The sequence below is a fragment of the Eurosta solidaginis genome, chromosome 4, assembly GCF_040869045.1.
Source record: "Eurosta solidaginis isolate ZX-2024a chromosome 4, ASM4086904v1, whole genome shotgun sequence".
In the NCBI taxonomy this organism is placed as follows: domain Eukaryota; kingdom Metazoa; phylum Arthropoda; class Insecta; order Diptera; family Tephritidae; genus Eurosta; species Eurosta solidaginis.
Window position 1 is genome coordinate 117,767,991 of NC_090322.1, and position 15,546 is coordinate 117,783,536.

General features: G+C 40.0%; 2 protein-coding genes across 12 annotated transcripts in view; both read left to right on the top strand.

Annotated features, from left to right (window-relative positions):
* The window catches only part of LOC137250204 (uncharacterized), a 300,510-nt gene that overhangs the window by 53,938 nt on the left and 231,026 nt on the right, over positions 1 to 15,546 (top strand). The gene's annotated exons all lie outside the window — the stretch shown is intronic.
* On the top strand, positions 2,821 to 11,971 carry LOC137250202 (trichohyalin-like). Of its 2 annotated transcripts, none has more exons than XM_067782616.1 (3): positions 2,821 to 3,244; positions 3,307 to 3,508; positions 4,538 to 11,971. In XM_067782616.1, the coding sequence occupies exon 3, from the start codon at positions 8,191 to 8,193 to the stop codon at positions 9,199 to 9,201; it is 1,011 nt and encodes a 336-aa protein (XP_067638717.1). In that variant the 5' UTR covers positions 2,821 to 3,244; positions 3,307 to 3,508; positions 4,538 to 8,190; the 3' UTR covers positions 9,202 to 11,971. The 2 variants fall into 2 exon arrangements, with proteins under 2 accessions (XP_067638717.1, XP_067638718.1); XM_067782617.1 differs by having other exon boundaries at positions 4,538 to 11,965.

Here is a 15,546-nt window from a genome sequence, read left to right on the forward strand (position 1 = left end):
AAAGATGAACCTTCATCAGTGTCACCACGAAAACTTTACGATTTGGGATTCATGTAAACTTACATTTTTGTTTGATGTTTTTATTGTCTCCTTAGGCCCAGGCAAAAATTATTATCAACATTCGTTGCTTTTAAAATTCGGCTTAAAATTTGCACATTGAGCAACTAAATACTCTCCTGAATTAAAAAAAATGCCTTAGTACCTCTAAATCATGGGCCCCTGGGAAACCCCGGGCCCGGGGGAACGCACCCCCCCTCGTCGGTCCTCCTTGTATGAATTCACAATAAACTCAATATATTTTTTAATGAAACTGTTGAAGAATGCTATTAATCCAGAAGAATTTCGAGGTTGGCTATACATTAAGGGTCCATTTGGTTTTAATCGGAAACCAAAGAGGTTTGACACCTTTGAAATTTTGCATATAGGTTCTCAGGGAGTTTCCCACCGAGAATTAATCAGTAATTTTAAATTGTTATTAACAATTTATTAGTAAATTGTTGTTAAAGTTACTAACAACAACAGTGTTGCCAGCTCAGCAGCGATGGAAATTATTTTTGTTGTTCTCTGTTAGGATTAATAAAAGGCGGTGGTGGATTTTTTTTTTATTGCGTTCAAAAATTATGGGAAAAAAGATAAAAATGCTTCTTTTAGTGTAAATATATTTAGTTCGAAGGCGGAGGGTAAATATTATTTCCCATTCAAAAGTTATCGGTAAAAAGAGGTTTTGTAAATATGAAGTCCCGATGCAACCAGGCGATTTTGATCACATAACCGGAACGTCAGACATGTAAGATAAGCCCTATCCACTAATTGATGTTTTATATTCTGATTTACTCAAACTTCAAAAGAAGATTTGGTTTTCACTGTGAATTAAAAGCGTTACAATATTTGACTAATTAATTTAATTAAAATGTAAATTTTACTTAGATTTGTTTATATTTAACTCTAACTAGTCGTATTATTGTAAAATAAATTTATGGAAATTAATATTTTTCGACAATCATTTTATTAAATTATTGAAACTATAAAATCGCCGAAATGTATGTAAAAAATCCTCATATTCAGATTTATTCATTTTTGTTTAGAGTGGCAAGTTGTACCGGCGACGTACGGTGGGGTATTTGATCAATCTAGCTGGCCAAAATTAAAACAGCAGTTATTTTTGTTCAACAAGTGATTTTCTTACTTCATTGTTATGAAAGGAAATGTTTGACATTAAATTCACGGTGTTCCGCCCAGAATCACTATGGATTGAGCTCCCGGTTTCGGATAGACCCGGGGTCATTTTCTGGCATTACATGAGGTATGTCAATATGGGTATCAAACGAAAAGTATTTTACTCACCATTTCCACTGTGATTTTTTAGAAGGGTTGCCACCTCACCTTTTTTATATTTATCTATATATCCACTACCATCTCGGAAACAGCTTAACCGATTTGAATCAAATTTGGTACATCGACATAGTATTACATTTTAAGACTTCACCTAGGTGTTCCCACTGAGGTATTTTCACAAGGTTGCCACCTTTCACCAATAAGGGTCACAGTCTCTTACAAAATTGATCGCTACTCAAAAAATCGCGGGTATGCGCAGCCGTTTTTGTTATTAAACTTTGAAAGAAACACAAGCTTATGTATTGCCAAAAAATTACTGATATCTGTTTGTTTGCTAGGTTTTTAAAAAATTTAATAATGAAATAGTAGTATTACAAGTAGAATGACTCAGTTAAAACATGCGGTATAAAAAATCTAACATAAGAATTAAAAACACATTTACCTGTCCTAAAAGAAAATGTAACTGGATTTGATTAAGGCTTAACAACTGAACAAGAATTTAGGTTAGAAAAGTATATTCTGCCCGATTCTAAACGAAAATTCCGTGCGAGTTTTTCCCTTCTCCCCATTCCTCGTATTCTAAATAAAAATTCCTTGTGAGTTTTTTTCATTTCTCTCTTTCCTCCTATTCTGAATAATGTTCGAAAAAGCGGAAACCTGTTACGGGAGAAATGTGAGGGAGAGGGAGATTTTTCTGCCATTTCATAGGAGTTTTTTCACTTGTTAAATTAAAGGGAATGCATCGAAATAGTTAAAGGAAATTGATTCTGTTAAGAAAGAACACTCATTTGTACAAATTTGTGCTAAAATATTTATTTACATTCTACCACAATATTCTCACTGTTAATACAACAACAACAACCACAATATTCTTTATTTTAAGTCGAAAAGCATATCATAAGCAACGGAAGAGCTGTTCGTATATTTGATGCAGCCATCCAGAAATTGCGCAAGGATTTTTTAAGAAGGCTTAAATAGATTTTGGCATATGAATTTGCTTTGCAGAATGAATGCAGGCAACTCCGGCGGATTTGTGTTATCCCGCCGGTCTTCTTCTTATGCTCCTCTGTTGATGTTGCTGTGGCACCAATTCATTACTCATTTCAGTGAATACCACATGAAATGCAATAATGTGCATTGTTTATACCTTATTTCTTAATTTCAAACAAATTCGCAACAATAATTAAACTTAAATTTTTTAAACAAAATAAGACATGCGCAACGAAATTTCAATTGACAAAACAGCTGACTTCGAAAATTCGAAATTCCTATTACCCAATTATTCTTCTCCCTAGGAGAAAAGAATTGGAGGAATTTTTCCGCGGGAATAAAAAAATCCGCGAGAATATTTAGAATTGGTCTGATTGCTTTTTAATCCAAAAATACATCGAATTGCACACAATTTTCATACAACTTTAGATGTGCGCGGTTAGCTCCGTTGACGTTGCAGGTGGGTTTTGGGGTATGTATACTATTCAGTGGACATCTAGGAACGCCAGGGAGGATAATTAGAAACAATTGTAATATTTTGAAAAATCGACTTTTGGCCAGCTGATTGATCAATTACCCCACGTGCGACGTATATTATGTAAATTCAATCTTGTACCGTTTGGCACACAGCTGCCGTAAATACCGAGTAGAAAAATCGATAGTGAAATAATCGTTTCTGGCAAAAGTTTAATCGATATGAAGGTGTCCGTCACTATTGTCAAATATTCTTATTCTGCGCGTATAGGTAAGTTTTGCCGTATTATTGCAATTATTCAAGTTTTTCTTGCTTGTTCCAAAATAAATGAGTGACTTCGGACAACCACTAACAAAAAGAAAGAGGCAGCATCCTAACAAAAAGTGGACGGATAGAGATGTTCTGCAGATCATCGATTTTTTGCAGGAGGAAGAAGAAATTGAGGTTTGTTTACATTTTTTGTTCAAATGATTTGTATGCTAATTTATTTTGCTTCAACTTTTTAGCAACCCACTGCACAGATCTACTACAGACGTTTTTTAGAAAAAAGTCAGCTAGATGCGACGTGGGAATTGGTCAGGTGGAAGGTGCGCCATTTAAAAACACTTTTCAACAAAGCGAATGAGTGGCTTCTACAACAACAACAAGACCTGTGCCTGATATCTGCAGACGCAGAATTGGCGAATGAGCATGGCATACTAATCAAGGGTAAGTACCCTACTTCCTTTCTACTATCTACTTGTTGGAGTGTATTGTACATCTTTACCAAAATTTTAAATGTCTTGAACAGGGGTCGACTGCTAATACTCCTCCAAAAATATCGAGAGAGTAGTCAAAAGACAACAATAATCCAACAAAAATTGTATCTCTGTCCGGAGATATTTGCAGTTGAAGTTGGCAATTTTCATGTGGTCGTTGTAATATTGTTGTGCACTGAAAAAAATTTTGTGTACAAAGGGATTTTGCACGCATTTAATTTTGATCCGACTCCATTGATGGACCGGGCAGAGTAATTTTTTATAAGCGCGGCCAAAGGCTCAAAAATACTATGGATTTCACCCCCGGTTTCGGAGGAACCGGGGGTAATTTTTCGTTAATACCTTTTAAACGGCTTGAAATTTTTATTTTCCGCCTTCGAGTTATTAATACTGATGTTGTTGTTGTTGTGGTGATAAGGACACTCCCCGGAGGCCTTGGGGAGTGTGATCGAGTTGATGGTGCTTTGCCGGATGCAGATCCGGTACGTTCCGGTACCAAGCCCGACCATCTCGGGAACGATTTGTTATGACCACATGCGACCTTCTAGGCCATTCCGCCCTCCCACCCCGTAGATCCATGAGAAGTTCGGGGTCGCTAGAGCCTCGGCTATTAATGAAACAGGATTAACCACGAATAGGTGAGGTTGACAATTGGGTTTGGAGAAGCTATGTATTGCGCTGACAACCTGAAAGGGCTGCGCTACACAAACCCCTTGAATCCGGTATTTTAGTCGCCTCTTACGACAGGCATACCTACCGCGGGTATATTCTAACCCCCTAACCCACTGGGATATTAATACTGATGTCAAGACGCGTCGTTTGACATCTCTTCCGACATTTTTGACACGTAGTAGCAGTCGACCTGTTCTAGACTTTTACCCTTTTTGTATTATAGCTCAAACGATGTATCAATCGATGAGTTTGTAAAATTTGTATTTATATTTATATAAATGTGTGTATAACAAGAACATTTTTGCAGACAAATTGGCGAGAATGTGTCCACACTTTGAACGACTGAAATCCATTTTCGGTCAGCAATTTCAAACATATCAGGAAGCTAAAAAGGAAGTATTTATAATTGATGAAACCCAAGACACATTAGCTAGCGATGTACAAGCTAGTGATCCACCACCTAGCGACATACAAGAGAGTGACACACCAACAAGCGACCCACTTTTCACCATAAAAGAGCATTCAATTGCAACGCCAAGAGTCACATTCGATACACAAAAATCGTCCCGTCCCATAAACCAACAAACGGCTATTCAAAGAGAAAGATTGCATCTGGATCATCACAAATTCGAAAGAGAAAAAGAAATAGAACAGAGAAGATTGGCTATCGAAGAAAAAAAATTGGAAATAGATTTACACAAAGCTGAGTATGAAAAGAAGAAATATGAAAAGGATAGGCAGTTAGAAGAAAGGAAGATAGTTATTGAGGAAAAAAGACTAGAGTTAGATTTAAGAAAAGTGGAATTAGATGCAAAAATTAGGGAGAGTGAGCTGGAGTTAAAAAAACAAGAATTGGAAATGAGAGAGAGAATAGCAAAATACGAAATTGATCAAAAATATAAAGATAAGTAAACCAAGGAAAGCTTTTGTCGGCACGTAAAGCTAAACATGTACATATTCGATACATAAAGCAACACAGTGAAACTGTTTAAGCAGGATTTTATTTTAATTTGACCACATTGAACCTTCTAGGCTAGCGAAGATAACGGCAAGGCGTTTCATTGTTTTCTTATGGCGCTATCAAAACGTGTGCACGCGAACAAAGGATTGATGTAAATCCGCCTTTTGTTGCGATGTTTCGCCAGACAGAAGAGTTCAATTAATGGGCGCACCTGTTTCTTACCACACAAAGCTTGTAAAATGTAAACGGAAAAAAAGCAGGGATGCACCTTAACGTTAAGCTAATCGTTTATCAAAAAATTTCCACCGTTTCCGTTGAAACACTTCGAAATATTATCGATAAAGAAATTATCAAAATAAATTGTATCTCGTTTTTAACTGAAACGAAAAGCTTTCGTTAACGTTAAAAACGTTAACAAAAACGTGATACTTTATGTTTGAATTGTGCTGGCAATGCTATAGCAATGGTGAAGCCGTAAGGTGGCAACAACGAGCGCACATACACACACAAACTCTATGTAATTTGTTTGTGTAATTCGTTGGTGGTAATGTCAAAAATACCTTGAGAAATGTTCGTACTGTCAAAATTCATGAGAAAAGTTGCAATCAGCTTGGCTAATGCTTTCACCTTTAATGACTCCGCCATCAATCAGCTTTGCCAGCATAGTTTGAAATTAAAAATCAACATAAACGATTTGATTTCGTTTTGATATGGCAGAAAACGAAACGAAATCATTTCGTTAATTTGACGAGTCATTTCGTTTCGTTTATTAACGTTGATTATCGTAACGAAATGATATCGTTTCGTTGGTTAAGCATGCCTGAAAAAAAGTTAAGATATTGTCAAAGGAAGATTTACATCGCTTCAAGGCGAAGAAATGGCAAAGCGTATGTGTAAATCCGTTGTTGTAGTTGTTTTAGCGATAAGAACACTCCCGAAGGCCTTGGGGAGTGTTATCGATGTTGATGGTCCTTTGTCGGATGCAGATCCGGTACGTTCCGGTACCTAGCCCGACCATCTCGGGAACGATTTGTTATGACTACATGCCACCTTCTTGGCCATTTCGCCCTCCCACTCCCTAGATCCATGAGGAGTTCGCGGTCGCCAGAGCCTCGGCTGTTAATTTCATTTTCATTTCATTTATTGCAAAAAGAGTATTAGTACAATAAGATCTAAGATCTTTTATAGTACAACAAAAAGATAAATAGCAGTGATAAAAAACAAAAAAGGAATAACAGAAGGCTATGTAGGTTAAATTATCATATTAAATATAGAGGAGTAAATTACGAAAGTATCTAAAATAAACAAATAATTAAATGTAATAATAAAACAATGTTTACACTTATACATATTGATGGCGAAAACTCAAGAAGTATAATGTTTTCCACTAAAGTGCGCATAAAGAACATTTTTAATGACACAGGATTCGCCACTGATAGGTGAGCTCCTCATGGAACTTGGGGCTGAGGAGGGAGGAATGTCCTGAAGGTTTAATTTGGAATATAAATCATTCCCGAGATGGTCGGGCTAGCACCTTAATGATGCTGTGTTCTCGGAGCGTACCGGATCTGTATCCGGCAAAGGACCATCACATCGATAACACTCCCCAAAGCCTTCGGGGACAAACACAACAACAACAACGGATACTTGAGGTTGACAATTGGGTTTGGAGAAGCTATATATTGCGCTGGCAACCTGAAAGGGTTGCGCTACAAAATCCGTTGAATCTGGTATTTTAGTCGCCTCTTACGGCAGGCATACCTACCACGGGTATATTCTGACCCCCTAACCCGCTGGGGGTATGTAAATCCATCTTAAATTATGGCGCTGTGAAAGTCTCCCGCAAATAAAACGGTTTCAGTACTGCTGTAAGTGTATAAATCAACCAAAAGAGCAGGCAGAAATATGCATGTAAGAAAAGTTTAAATATAAAATATGTTTTTGCTGCAATCACATTGGTGGGTTTTCATTAAAAAATATTGTACACATTTGTCATGTTTTTGTGATTGTTGTATGAACGATAAAGACATTCCCCGGAGGTTTTGAAGGGTGTTATGGATGTTGGTGGTTTTTGCCGGATATAGATCCGGTACGTTTCGGTAACAAAGCACCACTAGCCCGACCATCACGACATTATTTTCGCTACATTACCTCAACGTGTTTATTCGGCTGTTTGCCAGTTCTTTAACATTTTAAATTGTTGGTTAAGCATCCCATTTTCCCTCTTAATATTATGTGTGTAAGTGTAAAATATAATTTAAGAACAAGCACTCTATTTATATCTTCAGAAGATATATTATTTAAAAACTGTAAAAGCATAGTATATGTACCTACGGCCGGCCGGATCCCACAATTCTGTGCGGTTCACATCTATTAGCCGCTAATTGAATATATGTCGTTTTCCCAAAAATGTGGAAGGAATCTTTTCTTATTTCGCTTCATAAAAATGGAACCAGGTCTTCCCCTATTTCCCCCATAATTGCAAGCTCGTAACATGGATGTTTTAAGGGCAAATCAACTATCATCATTTTACCACTGCCGTTTCTAATGGTTTTAGTGAAAATCTTCACACCGATGTAATTTACACCGACTTGGTTTTCAACCAGGCCTTACATGTTGGTTTTCTTTGTATCTTTGTAATCGTACACAGAAAGTAATCTTAAAAAATACGCTTTCTGAGGTCATCAATGTTTCTTCTGGTGTTCCTCATGACAGCCGTCTGTGTCCGATTTTGTTCTTGTTGTTCATTAAATATTCAAAAATCTTACTGTATGCTGACGATGTAAAACTTTTCAAGTTGTTGTTGTTGCTGTAGCAGTGCTTTTTCAAGTCATATGCGTCGGTTGAGGAACATTCCTTGCTTCAAACGGATTTAAATCACTTGGTTACCTGGTGCAATGTAAATTAGTCAGCTGTCAAAGAGTGAAGACGTGTTTTTTTACTGGTCGTATTCTTTTATTGTTTTTGCGTTTAATTTATCGTTTTGCTTGCTATAAACAATGGATGATTCCTGTGGAAAGTGCAATAAAGGTTTCGGTAGATCTGATTCTATGATTGTCCCATGTAGTGGCTATTGCAAACAGCTCTTCCATCGCGCCTGCTGTGCAGGGCCTATTGCCGAATATGACGTGAACCTGATGAAATCTAACCATAATATTCGGTACCTGTGCCCAGACTGTGCTAACGGGCCTGAAAAACTCTGTAAACTATTTGAGTCTGTGATTGCTACACAAAAAAGTGGGTTAGAAGCACTGACGACTGCCTTTGAAATTAAATTCAAAGATTTGGCCGCTCAAATTGATACTCTGAAAGCTAATATGAACATAGTGCCGTTGCATTACAACGACGAAACCAATCAACGTAATGTGACTTACAATAATGGTGCAAAAAATAGCAAAAAACACCAAAAAAGAGCAAAACAACACGAAAATAATATTAATACGGCTTTATTAGCCGCAGAAATAAATGCCCCAAAAACAGATGTAGTTAGCTCTCGTACTTTTAGTGCTAAAAGCAATCATAATATTAATTGTGATAGTTGTCGCTCTGCAGATGTCGATTTCTTGGCATTCTCGCCTTTGCCCAGTACCTCACACACTCTCCCTACTCCACATCTGGTTACCACTCCTGCTAATAAACCTGTTAACACCGATCCTAAAATTAATGCTGCTACAAATACAGACAATACTAATACTGCCGCGATCAGTAGTGCGCTGTCAATTAACCATGCTACTAATACGGTTGAATCTATTTCTGCTGCTCCGTCTGCAGGGCCTGCTGCTGTTTCTACTGACGGCTGCCCTGTCTCTCCGGCTGCGTCCCGACGAATAGACTCTGCAAACATCATTGGCATAACTGCTGCTGGCATTTTGGGCCAAGATCTTAATCATTTGGCCTCCATTTCAACACAGCCTGCTGTTTTTCAGAATGTTCGAAGAGAAGTGACGGCCGTTCCGCCTCGTAAAGTGATTTTTCCAAAACTGGACTCTCTAGAGGCGGCGGAGTTTTAATTGCCATACGCCGGCACATCAACTCGTCGCTTGTGGAGCTGAAGGATCAAGACTCGCTTTTGGACCAACTGTGTGTCTCAGTTCGCGGCATCTCTGAAATTTTTATCTGTGTGTCATACATTCCACCATCTAGTCTAGACTCACTTTATAAGTCTCATATAGATAATATTACTGATTTAGTTCGTTCTTGTGATAGTGGTAACTTTTGCATATTGGGTGACTTTAATTTACCTAATATTGAATGGTCTTACGTCGATAATAACTACTCATTAGTTCCGAACAATGTAAACACCACTTCTGAGATTTACCTTATTGACAGTTTCTCAAGTGTTAGTCTTTCTCAGATCAACGGCTTCACCAATCAACTGTCGAGAATTCTTGATCTTGTCTTTCTTAAAGATAATTTTAGCTGTACGGTCACCGAATGCCTGGAACCGTTGTCGTGCTCTGGTTTGCACCACATTCCGCTTATCCTCGAAGTAGAATTCTATAACTTCGAAAGTATTGGAACTCTGAACGAGGATCCTACTTTTTCATTTAGACGTGGAAATTATGACTGTATATATCAGGAAGTTTCTTCCGTTGATTGGGAAGCCCTGTTTTGGGGATGTGATCTTGCTCGATGCTTCAGCTTATTTAAAAACGTTGTAAATCAAATCTGCAAAAACAATATACCTCAGAAAATGAAGCGGTGTTACAGAATACCATGGTATACTAGAAAACTAAAGAGGCTTAAGAATCAGAGGAATAGGTTTTACAAAAAGGTCAAGGCCACTAAGCTAATGGCGTATAAAGAAAAATACCTGCGTTATTCCAAATCGTTCAAAGCGTTAGGCAAGAGGCTCCATGGTAACTATGTTCGTAATTTTGAATCCGACATTAAGGAAAACCCTAGGGCATTCTGGACTTATGTAAAGTCCAAAAAACGATGCTCAAGTATCCCTGCCTCAGTCATCTACAATTCTGAGCATGCTTCATCAACAGCTGAAGCGGCCAACCTTTTTTCAGCCTTCTTCTGCTCCAATTTCGTGACACCACCGGAAGACCCGCAGGAGTTGCCCACTGTGGTTGACAGTCCCATTAACTTTGGTTCGCTGACTCTATCAATTGAAGATATGGTCGATGGAATCCAGAATATTAAATCATCTACCCATACTGATATTGACGGCTTATCGTCTTATCTTTTGAAAAATTGTTTGGCTCTGGCATTTCCCCTCCTTTTAATTATCAACAAATCTTTAGAGTGCGGCGAATTTATTGATGCGTGGAAGATAACCTTCATCAGCCCTATTTTCAAGTGTGGTAGCAAGAACAATGTCGCGAATTATAGGCCCATTGCAAAATTATCATCTGTTTCAAAATTATTCGAGTACATAGTGAAACAAAAAATGTACTTTGCTGTTAAACCTCTAATCACTGAAAATCAGCATGGTTTTATGGCCGGTAGATCCACTGTAACAGACCTATCTATCTTCTCTGATTTTTGCATATCTTCTTTTAATGACCGTTGTCAAGTTGATACTGTGTACACCGACTTCTCAAAAGCATTTGATAAAGTTAGTCATTCTATCCTGATTTCTAAATTGAAGCCCACGCGTCCACTCGATGTTTTTATCATGGATTAAATCATACCTCCACCAGCGTAGCTGTGTTGTGGTTATTGACAATAACTCTTCAAACACATTCACAGCCACCTCCGGGGTGCCTCAAGGTAGCATACTTGGCCCATTACTTTTTGTAATTTTTATAAACGATATTTCCACCTGCTTCCAGCACTCTAATTTTCTATTATACGCTGATGACCTAAAGATTTTTAATACCATCGCAAACTCAGACGACGTGAGTAAAATACAATCTGATTTAGATAACGTTGCTGTTTAGTGTTGTGCCAATAACTTGCCACTAAATGTTAGCAAATGCTTTCTTGTAAGCTTTTCTAAATCACGTGGCCTCATTCCCACTTCCTACTCTCTCGATGGTACCCACCTTCTCAATAAATTCTACTATTGCTAAGGCGTATTCACTTCTGGCTTTTATTAGGCGTTCCTGCACAGACTTCACGGATCCCTACACCCTCAAGTTTTTGTTCACTGCACTAGTTCTTTCGAAGATGGAATATGCCTGTTTTATTTGGAGGCCGTATCATGAATGCCATATTGTTAGGCTTGAACGTGTGCAGAAAGCGTTTGTTCGGTACGCGCTGCGCTCGATGAACTTTTCTGAACCGATTCCATCTTATGAATCCAGGTGCTCACTTATCAAATTAGAGTCCCTGGAATGCAGAAGAACTGTCCTATCGCTCACGTTTGTTTATGATATCATTAATGGTGTAGTTGATGCACCTTGTCTCCTCAGGAGTCTCCAATTCCATATCCCTATAAGGCCTCTTCGCAATATACCGATTTTCTATACGGATTGTGCCCGAACCCTCTATGCCTCAAACGCACCTTTGCTTAGGGCTATGACCGACTTTAATCGCATCTCTGATTCTTCAGCTATTGATTTTGCTCTTTCTAAGTTTACTTTTAAAACTATACTTACTGATATCTTTTCAAACAGATAAATGTACTGGTCAATCTCGTTATAGCATGTAAGTTTTATTGTGTCTATACTCAACTTATGTACTATACTATTAAATAATTATCTAATTTTAATTCAACATTGTTATCTAGTCTGTAAGGGCTTTAAATGCCATAGACTGAAATAAAGAAATAAAGAAATATGAAATTAGAATTTAACATTACAATACGGCTCAGTTGTCTGGAACCCGCGTTTCAAGTCCATGCAGAGAGGCTCGAATCATGTTTTACTATTTGCCCTTATATAATATTCCACCTTACACTAGTCGATTAAAGCTTATCAATCTCCCACCCCCTAGATGCATGAGGAACTTGGGATCGCCAGAACCTCAACTGCTAAAGAGGATTCGCAGCTGGTTGGTGAGGCCGACAATTGGGTTGGAGAAGCTATAAATTGCGCTGACATCCCCTTGAATGCAGTTGGATTTTAGACGCCTCTTACGACAGGCATACCTGTCGCTGGTATAATCTAAGCCGCCTAGCCCGCAGGTGGGATTCGCCGGACGGTTCCAATGCCTTCGCTACTGGTGAAAGGAGTGTATCGGTCGATATAACAGGGCTTCGTTAGCTGGTTTACCATGCTTTAGTGTGGAATTATCCTTGCCATTTTCCATTGTTCGGGAATGACAAAGGACTTCACCATAGGTCCAAAGCATGTGCTAATTAGTTTATTCCTTTAACCCCAAGGTGTTTTGCCATTGGCATGGCTATTCCGTCTGGGCCTATTGATTTATAGGACTTGGCCTTTTGGATGGCGTCTTCAACCTCTGTGGGTGTGATGGTCATGGGTGACACGTCGTGTTTATGTTTATATGCCCGTCTGTTTGCCCGACGTATGGCCTTGTTTACTGAAGGATGAATTAAAAATTTTCGATAAAAGGCGCTCGCGCATTTCTTCAAATCCGATAAAGGTCTATCACCGATAGCGATGGATACTTTAACATTGTTTTGTTGGATTGGGCTTGACGGTTTACCACAGTTTACCAATACCCGCAGAGAGTTTGCTGCTCTTTAGATGCTCCTCAAATTCGGCAAGTTTGTGTTTATTTATCCGCCGCATAGTATCTAAGTTGAGATTTCTAATATAGGGGTCTCTAGGGTCGAGTTGTCTCGTCAGGTCACGTTCTCTTGCTAAGTTTGGAGCTTCAGCCGGAAAATGGGGTATGATTTCTGGTATTCCACTGGCCGGAATAAAGCGTGCCGAATCTGAAGCGATGACCTTGCGGAACGCTCGCTCGCCTTGCCGGAAATCAGTCGGCATGGGGAGAGCAGAAAGTATTCATTTGTGAAGGTTGTGTAGCCTTCCCAGTTAGCTTTTTTAAAACTAATAAAAGTCCGCTTTTAAAAGACGATAAAAAAGAAGGTCACTGTGTTGAAAGGAGTATATGCAGGTGGTTAGACGATAAAGTAAGCCCCGGCTGGCATTCGACGAAGCTTATGAGCCCAGCGCTGACGATGGAAATGTCTGACGAGGTGTGACAGTTACATGCAATTCCAGTGGGGGCATCGCCGTTTACGGTGCAGAAAATCGTATTGTCTATTGCTGTTGTTCTTGTTATTGTAGCAGTGCTTCGCCCCATTCAATAGGTGCGACCAATCACAAATTGTCAACAATGTCCTCTAAAGGGAGTCCAAGGAAACTTGCTGTTTCAACAGGGGTGGACCATAATGAGAGGGGTGTTAGAGGCGTTGGTTCCACATTACAATTGGAGAGGTGGTTGGTGTGCCCCAGCGGGTTAGGGGATCAGAATATACCCGCGGTAGGTATGCCTGTCGTAAGAGGCGACTAAAATACCAGATTCAAGGGGTTGTGTAACGCAACCCTTCAGGTTGCCAGCGCAATATATAGCTTCTCCGAACCCAATTGTCAACCTCACCTATCCGCGGCGAATCCTGTTTCACTAACAGACGAGGCTCTGGCGACCACAAGCTCCTCATGGAACTTGGGGTGGGGAGGGGGGAATGGCCTGAAGGTTTAATGTGGCCACATAAATCGTTCCCGAGATGGTCGGGCTAGCACCTTAATGGTGCTGTGGTACCGGAGCGTACCGGATCTTTATCCGGCAAAGGACCATCACATCGATAACACTGCCCAAAGCCTTCGGGGAGCAACCTTATCGCTACAACAACAACAACAACAACAGGTGGTTGGTGTCATGTGGGGACACATTGCAAGCGGGGCATACATTTTGTATGTCGGGGTTGATTCTGGATATGTAAGAGTTTAACCTGTTACAGTATCCCGAACGAAGTTGAGCCAGAGTGACGCGCGTTTCCCTGGGGGTATGCGTTCCTCTTCCGCAAGTTTTTGGTACTGTTTTTTGAGTACTGGATTCACCGGGCAATTCCTGGCATAAAGGTCCGACGCCTGTTTGTGGATATCACTGAGGACCTGCTTGTCCTTTTTTGCTTCATACGGCTGTGTTCCCAGATGCCATATTTCCTATTAATGCTTACGGAGATGACTCCTTAAGCCCCTGGGTGGTGTAGGCTCATCAATCAGATGTCTGTTGGCATGCCCAGGTCTCGGGATATTCTACAGAATCTGTTTGGTTAATTTCTCTCCCTAATGGGAAGTATTCTCGCCTCATTATGTAGATGGTGTTCTGGGGACATAAGAAGACAACCCGTGGCGGTTCTGAGGGTGGTATTTTGGCAGGCCTGTAGCTTCTTCCAGTGAGTAGTCTTTAGGCTTGGCGACCATCTCGGGGACGCGTAGCATGCAATCGGCTGGCCAATTGCTTTGTAAGTGATGATGAGCGTTGATTTATCTTTACACCAAGTGCTGTCGGCAAGAGATTTGAGGATTTTATTACGACTCTGGATTTTCGGTAAACTGCGGTTGCATGCTCTCCAAAATGTAGATCCTGATCGAACGCCACACCCAAGATTTTAGGGTGTAAGACAGTTGGTAGCGGGATGCCATCGACGTGGATGTTCAATATGGTCGACAATTGCCGCGTCCATGTTGTAAATAAGGTCGCCGATGATTTGGTCGGTGACCATGTCAGGTTCCGCGAGGCGATCAGGGAGGTAGCTGTTTATATTGTTACAAAGCTCACCGCTCTCTGGGCCTGTGCCTATGGCCATTATTGTGCAGTCATCTGCGTAGGAAACGAAGTGACTCCTTCTGGTGGTGAAGGTAGCTCTGATATGTAGATGTTCAACAAAACTGGGGATAGGACACCACCCTATGGCACCCCTTGTTTAATTCTTCTTGGTTTGGATGTTACGTTCCTGAATTGAACCGATGCTTGCCGATCAGAGAGATAATTTGCGGTCCACCTTTGAGACTTGGGGGAATGGGAGACTCTTCCAGGTCTTGCAGTAACGTGCCGTGGTTGACCGTACCAAAAGCAATTTACCTCAGTGTTAATGGCGTTTACCGCGGTGGTGGTGCTATGTAATTTTCGGAAGCCATGCTGATGATTGGCAAGTTGCAAATTTGCATTAAAATAGGGAAGCAGAATGGCTTCAAGTGTCTTGGCTACTGGCGATAGAAGAGATATCGGACGATAAGAATCTCCTATGTTAGCTGGTTTCCCAGGCTTTAATAGCGGAAACACCCTGGCCATTTTCCATTTTTCGGCGATGCCGAAGGTGGATGGGGACAAGTTGAAGACATGCGCCAGGTAATTAAATCCCTCTTTGCCTAAGTTTTTAAGCATCGGCGTGGCTATGTCGTCTGGGCCCATTGCTTTAGATGGTTTAGCATGAACGATTGCATCCTCAACCTACGGTTATGGTAATTGGGTACGCGCTGTAG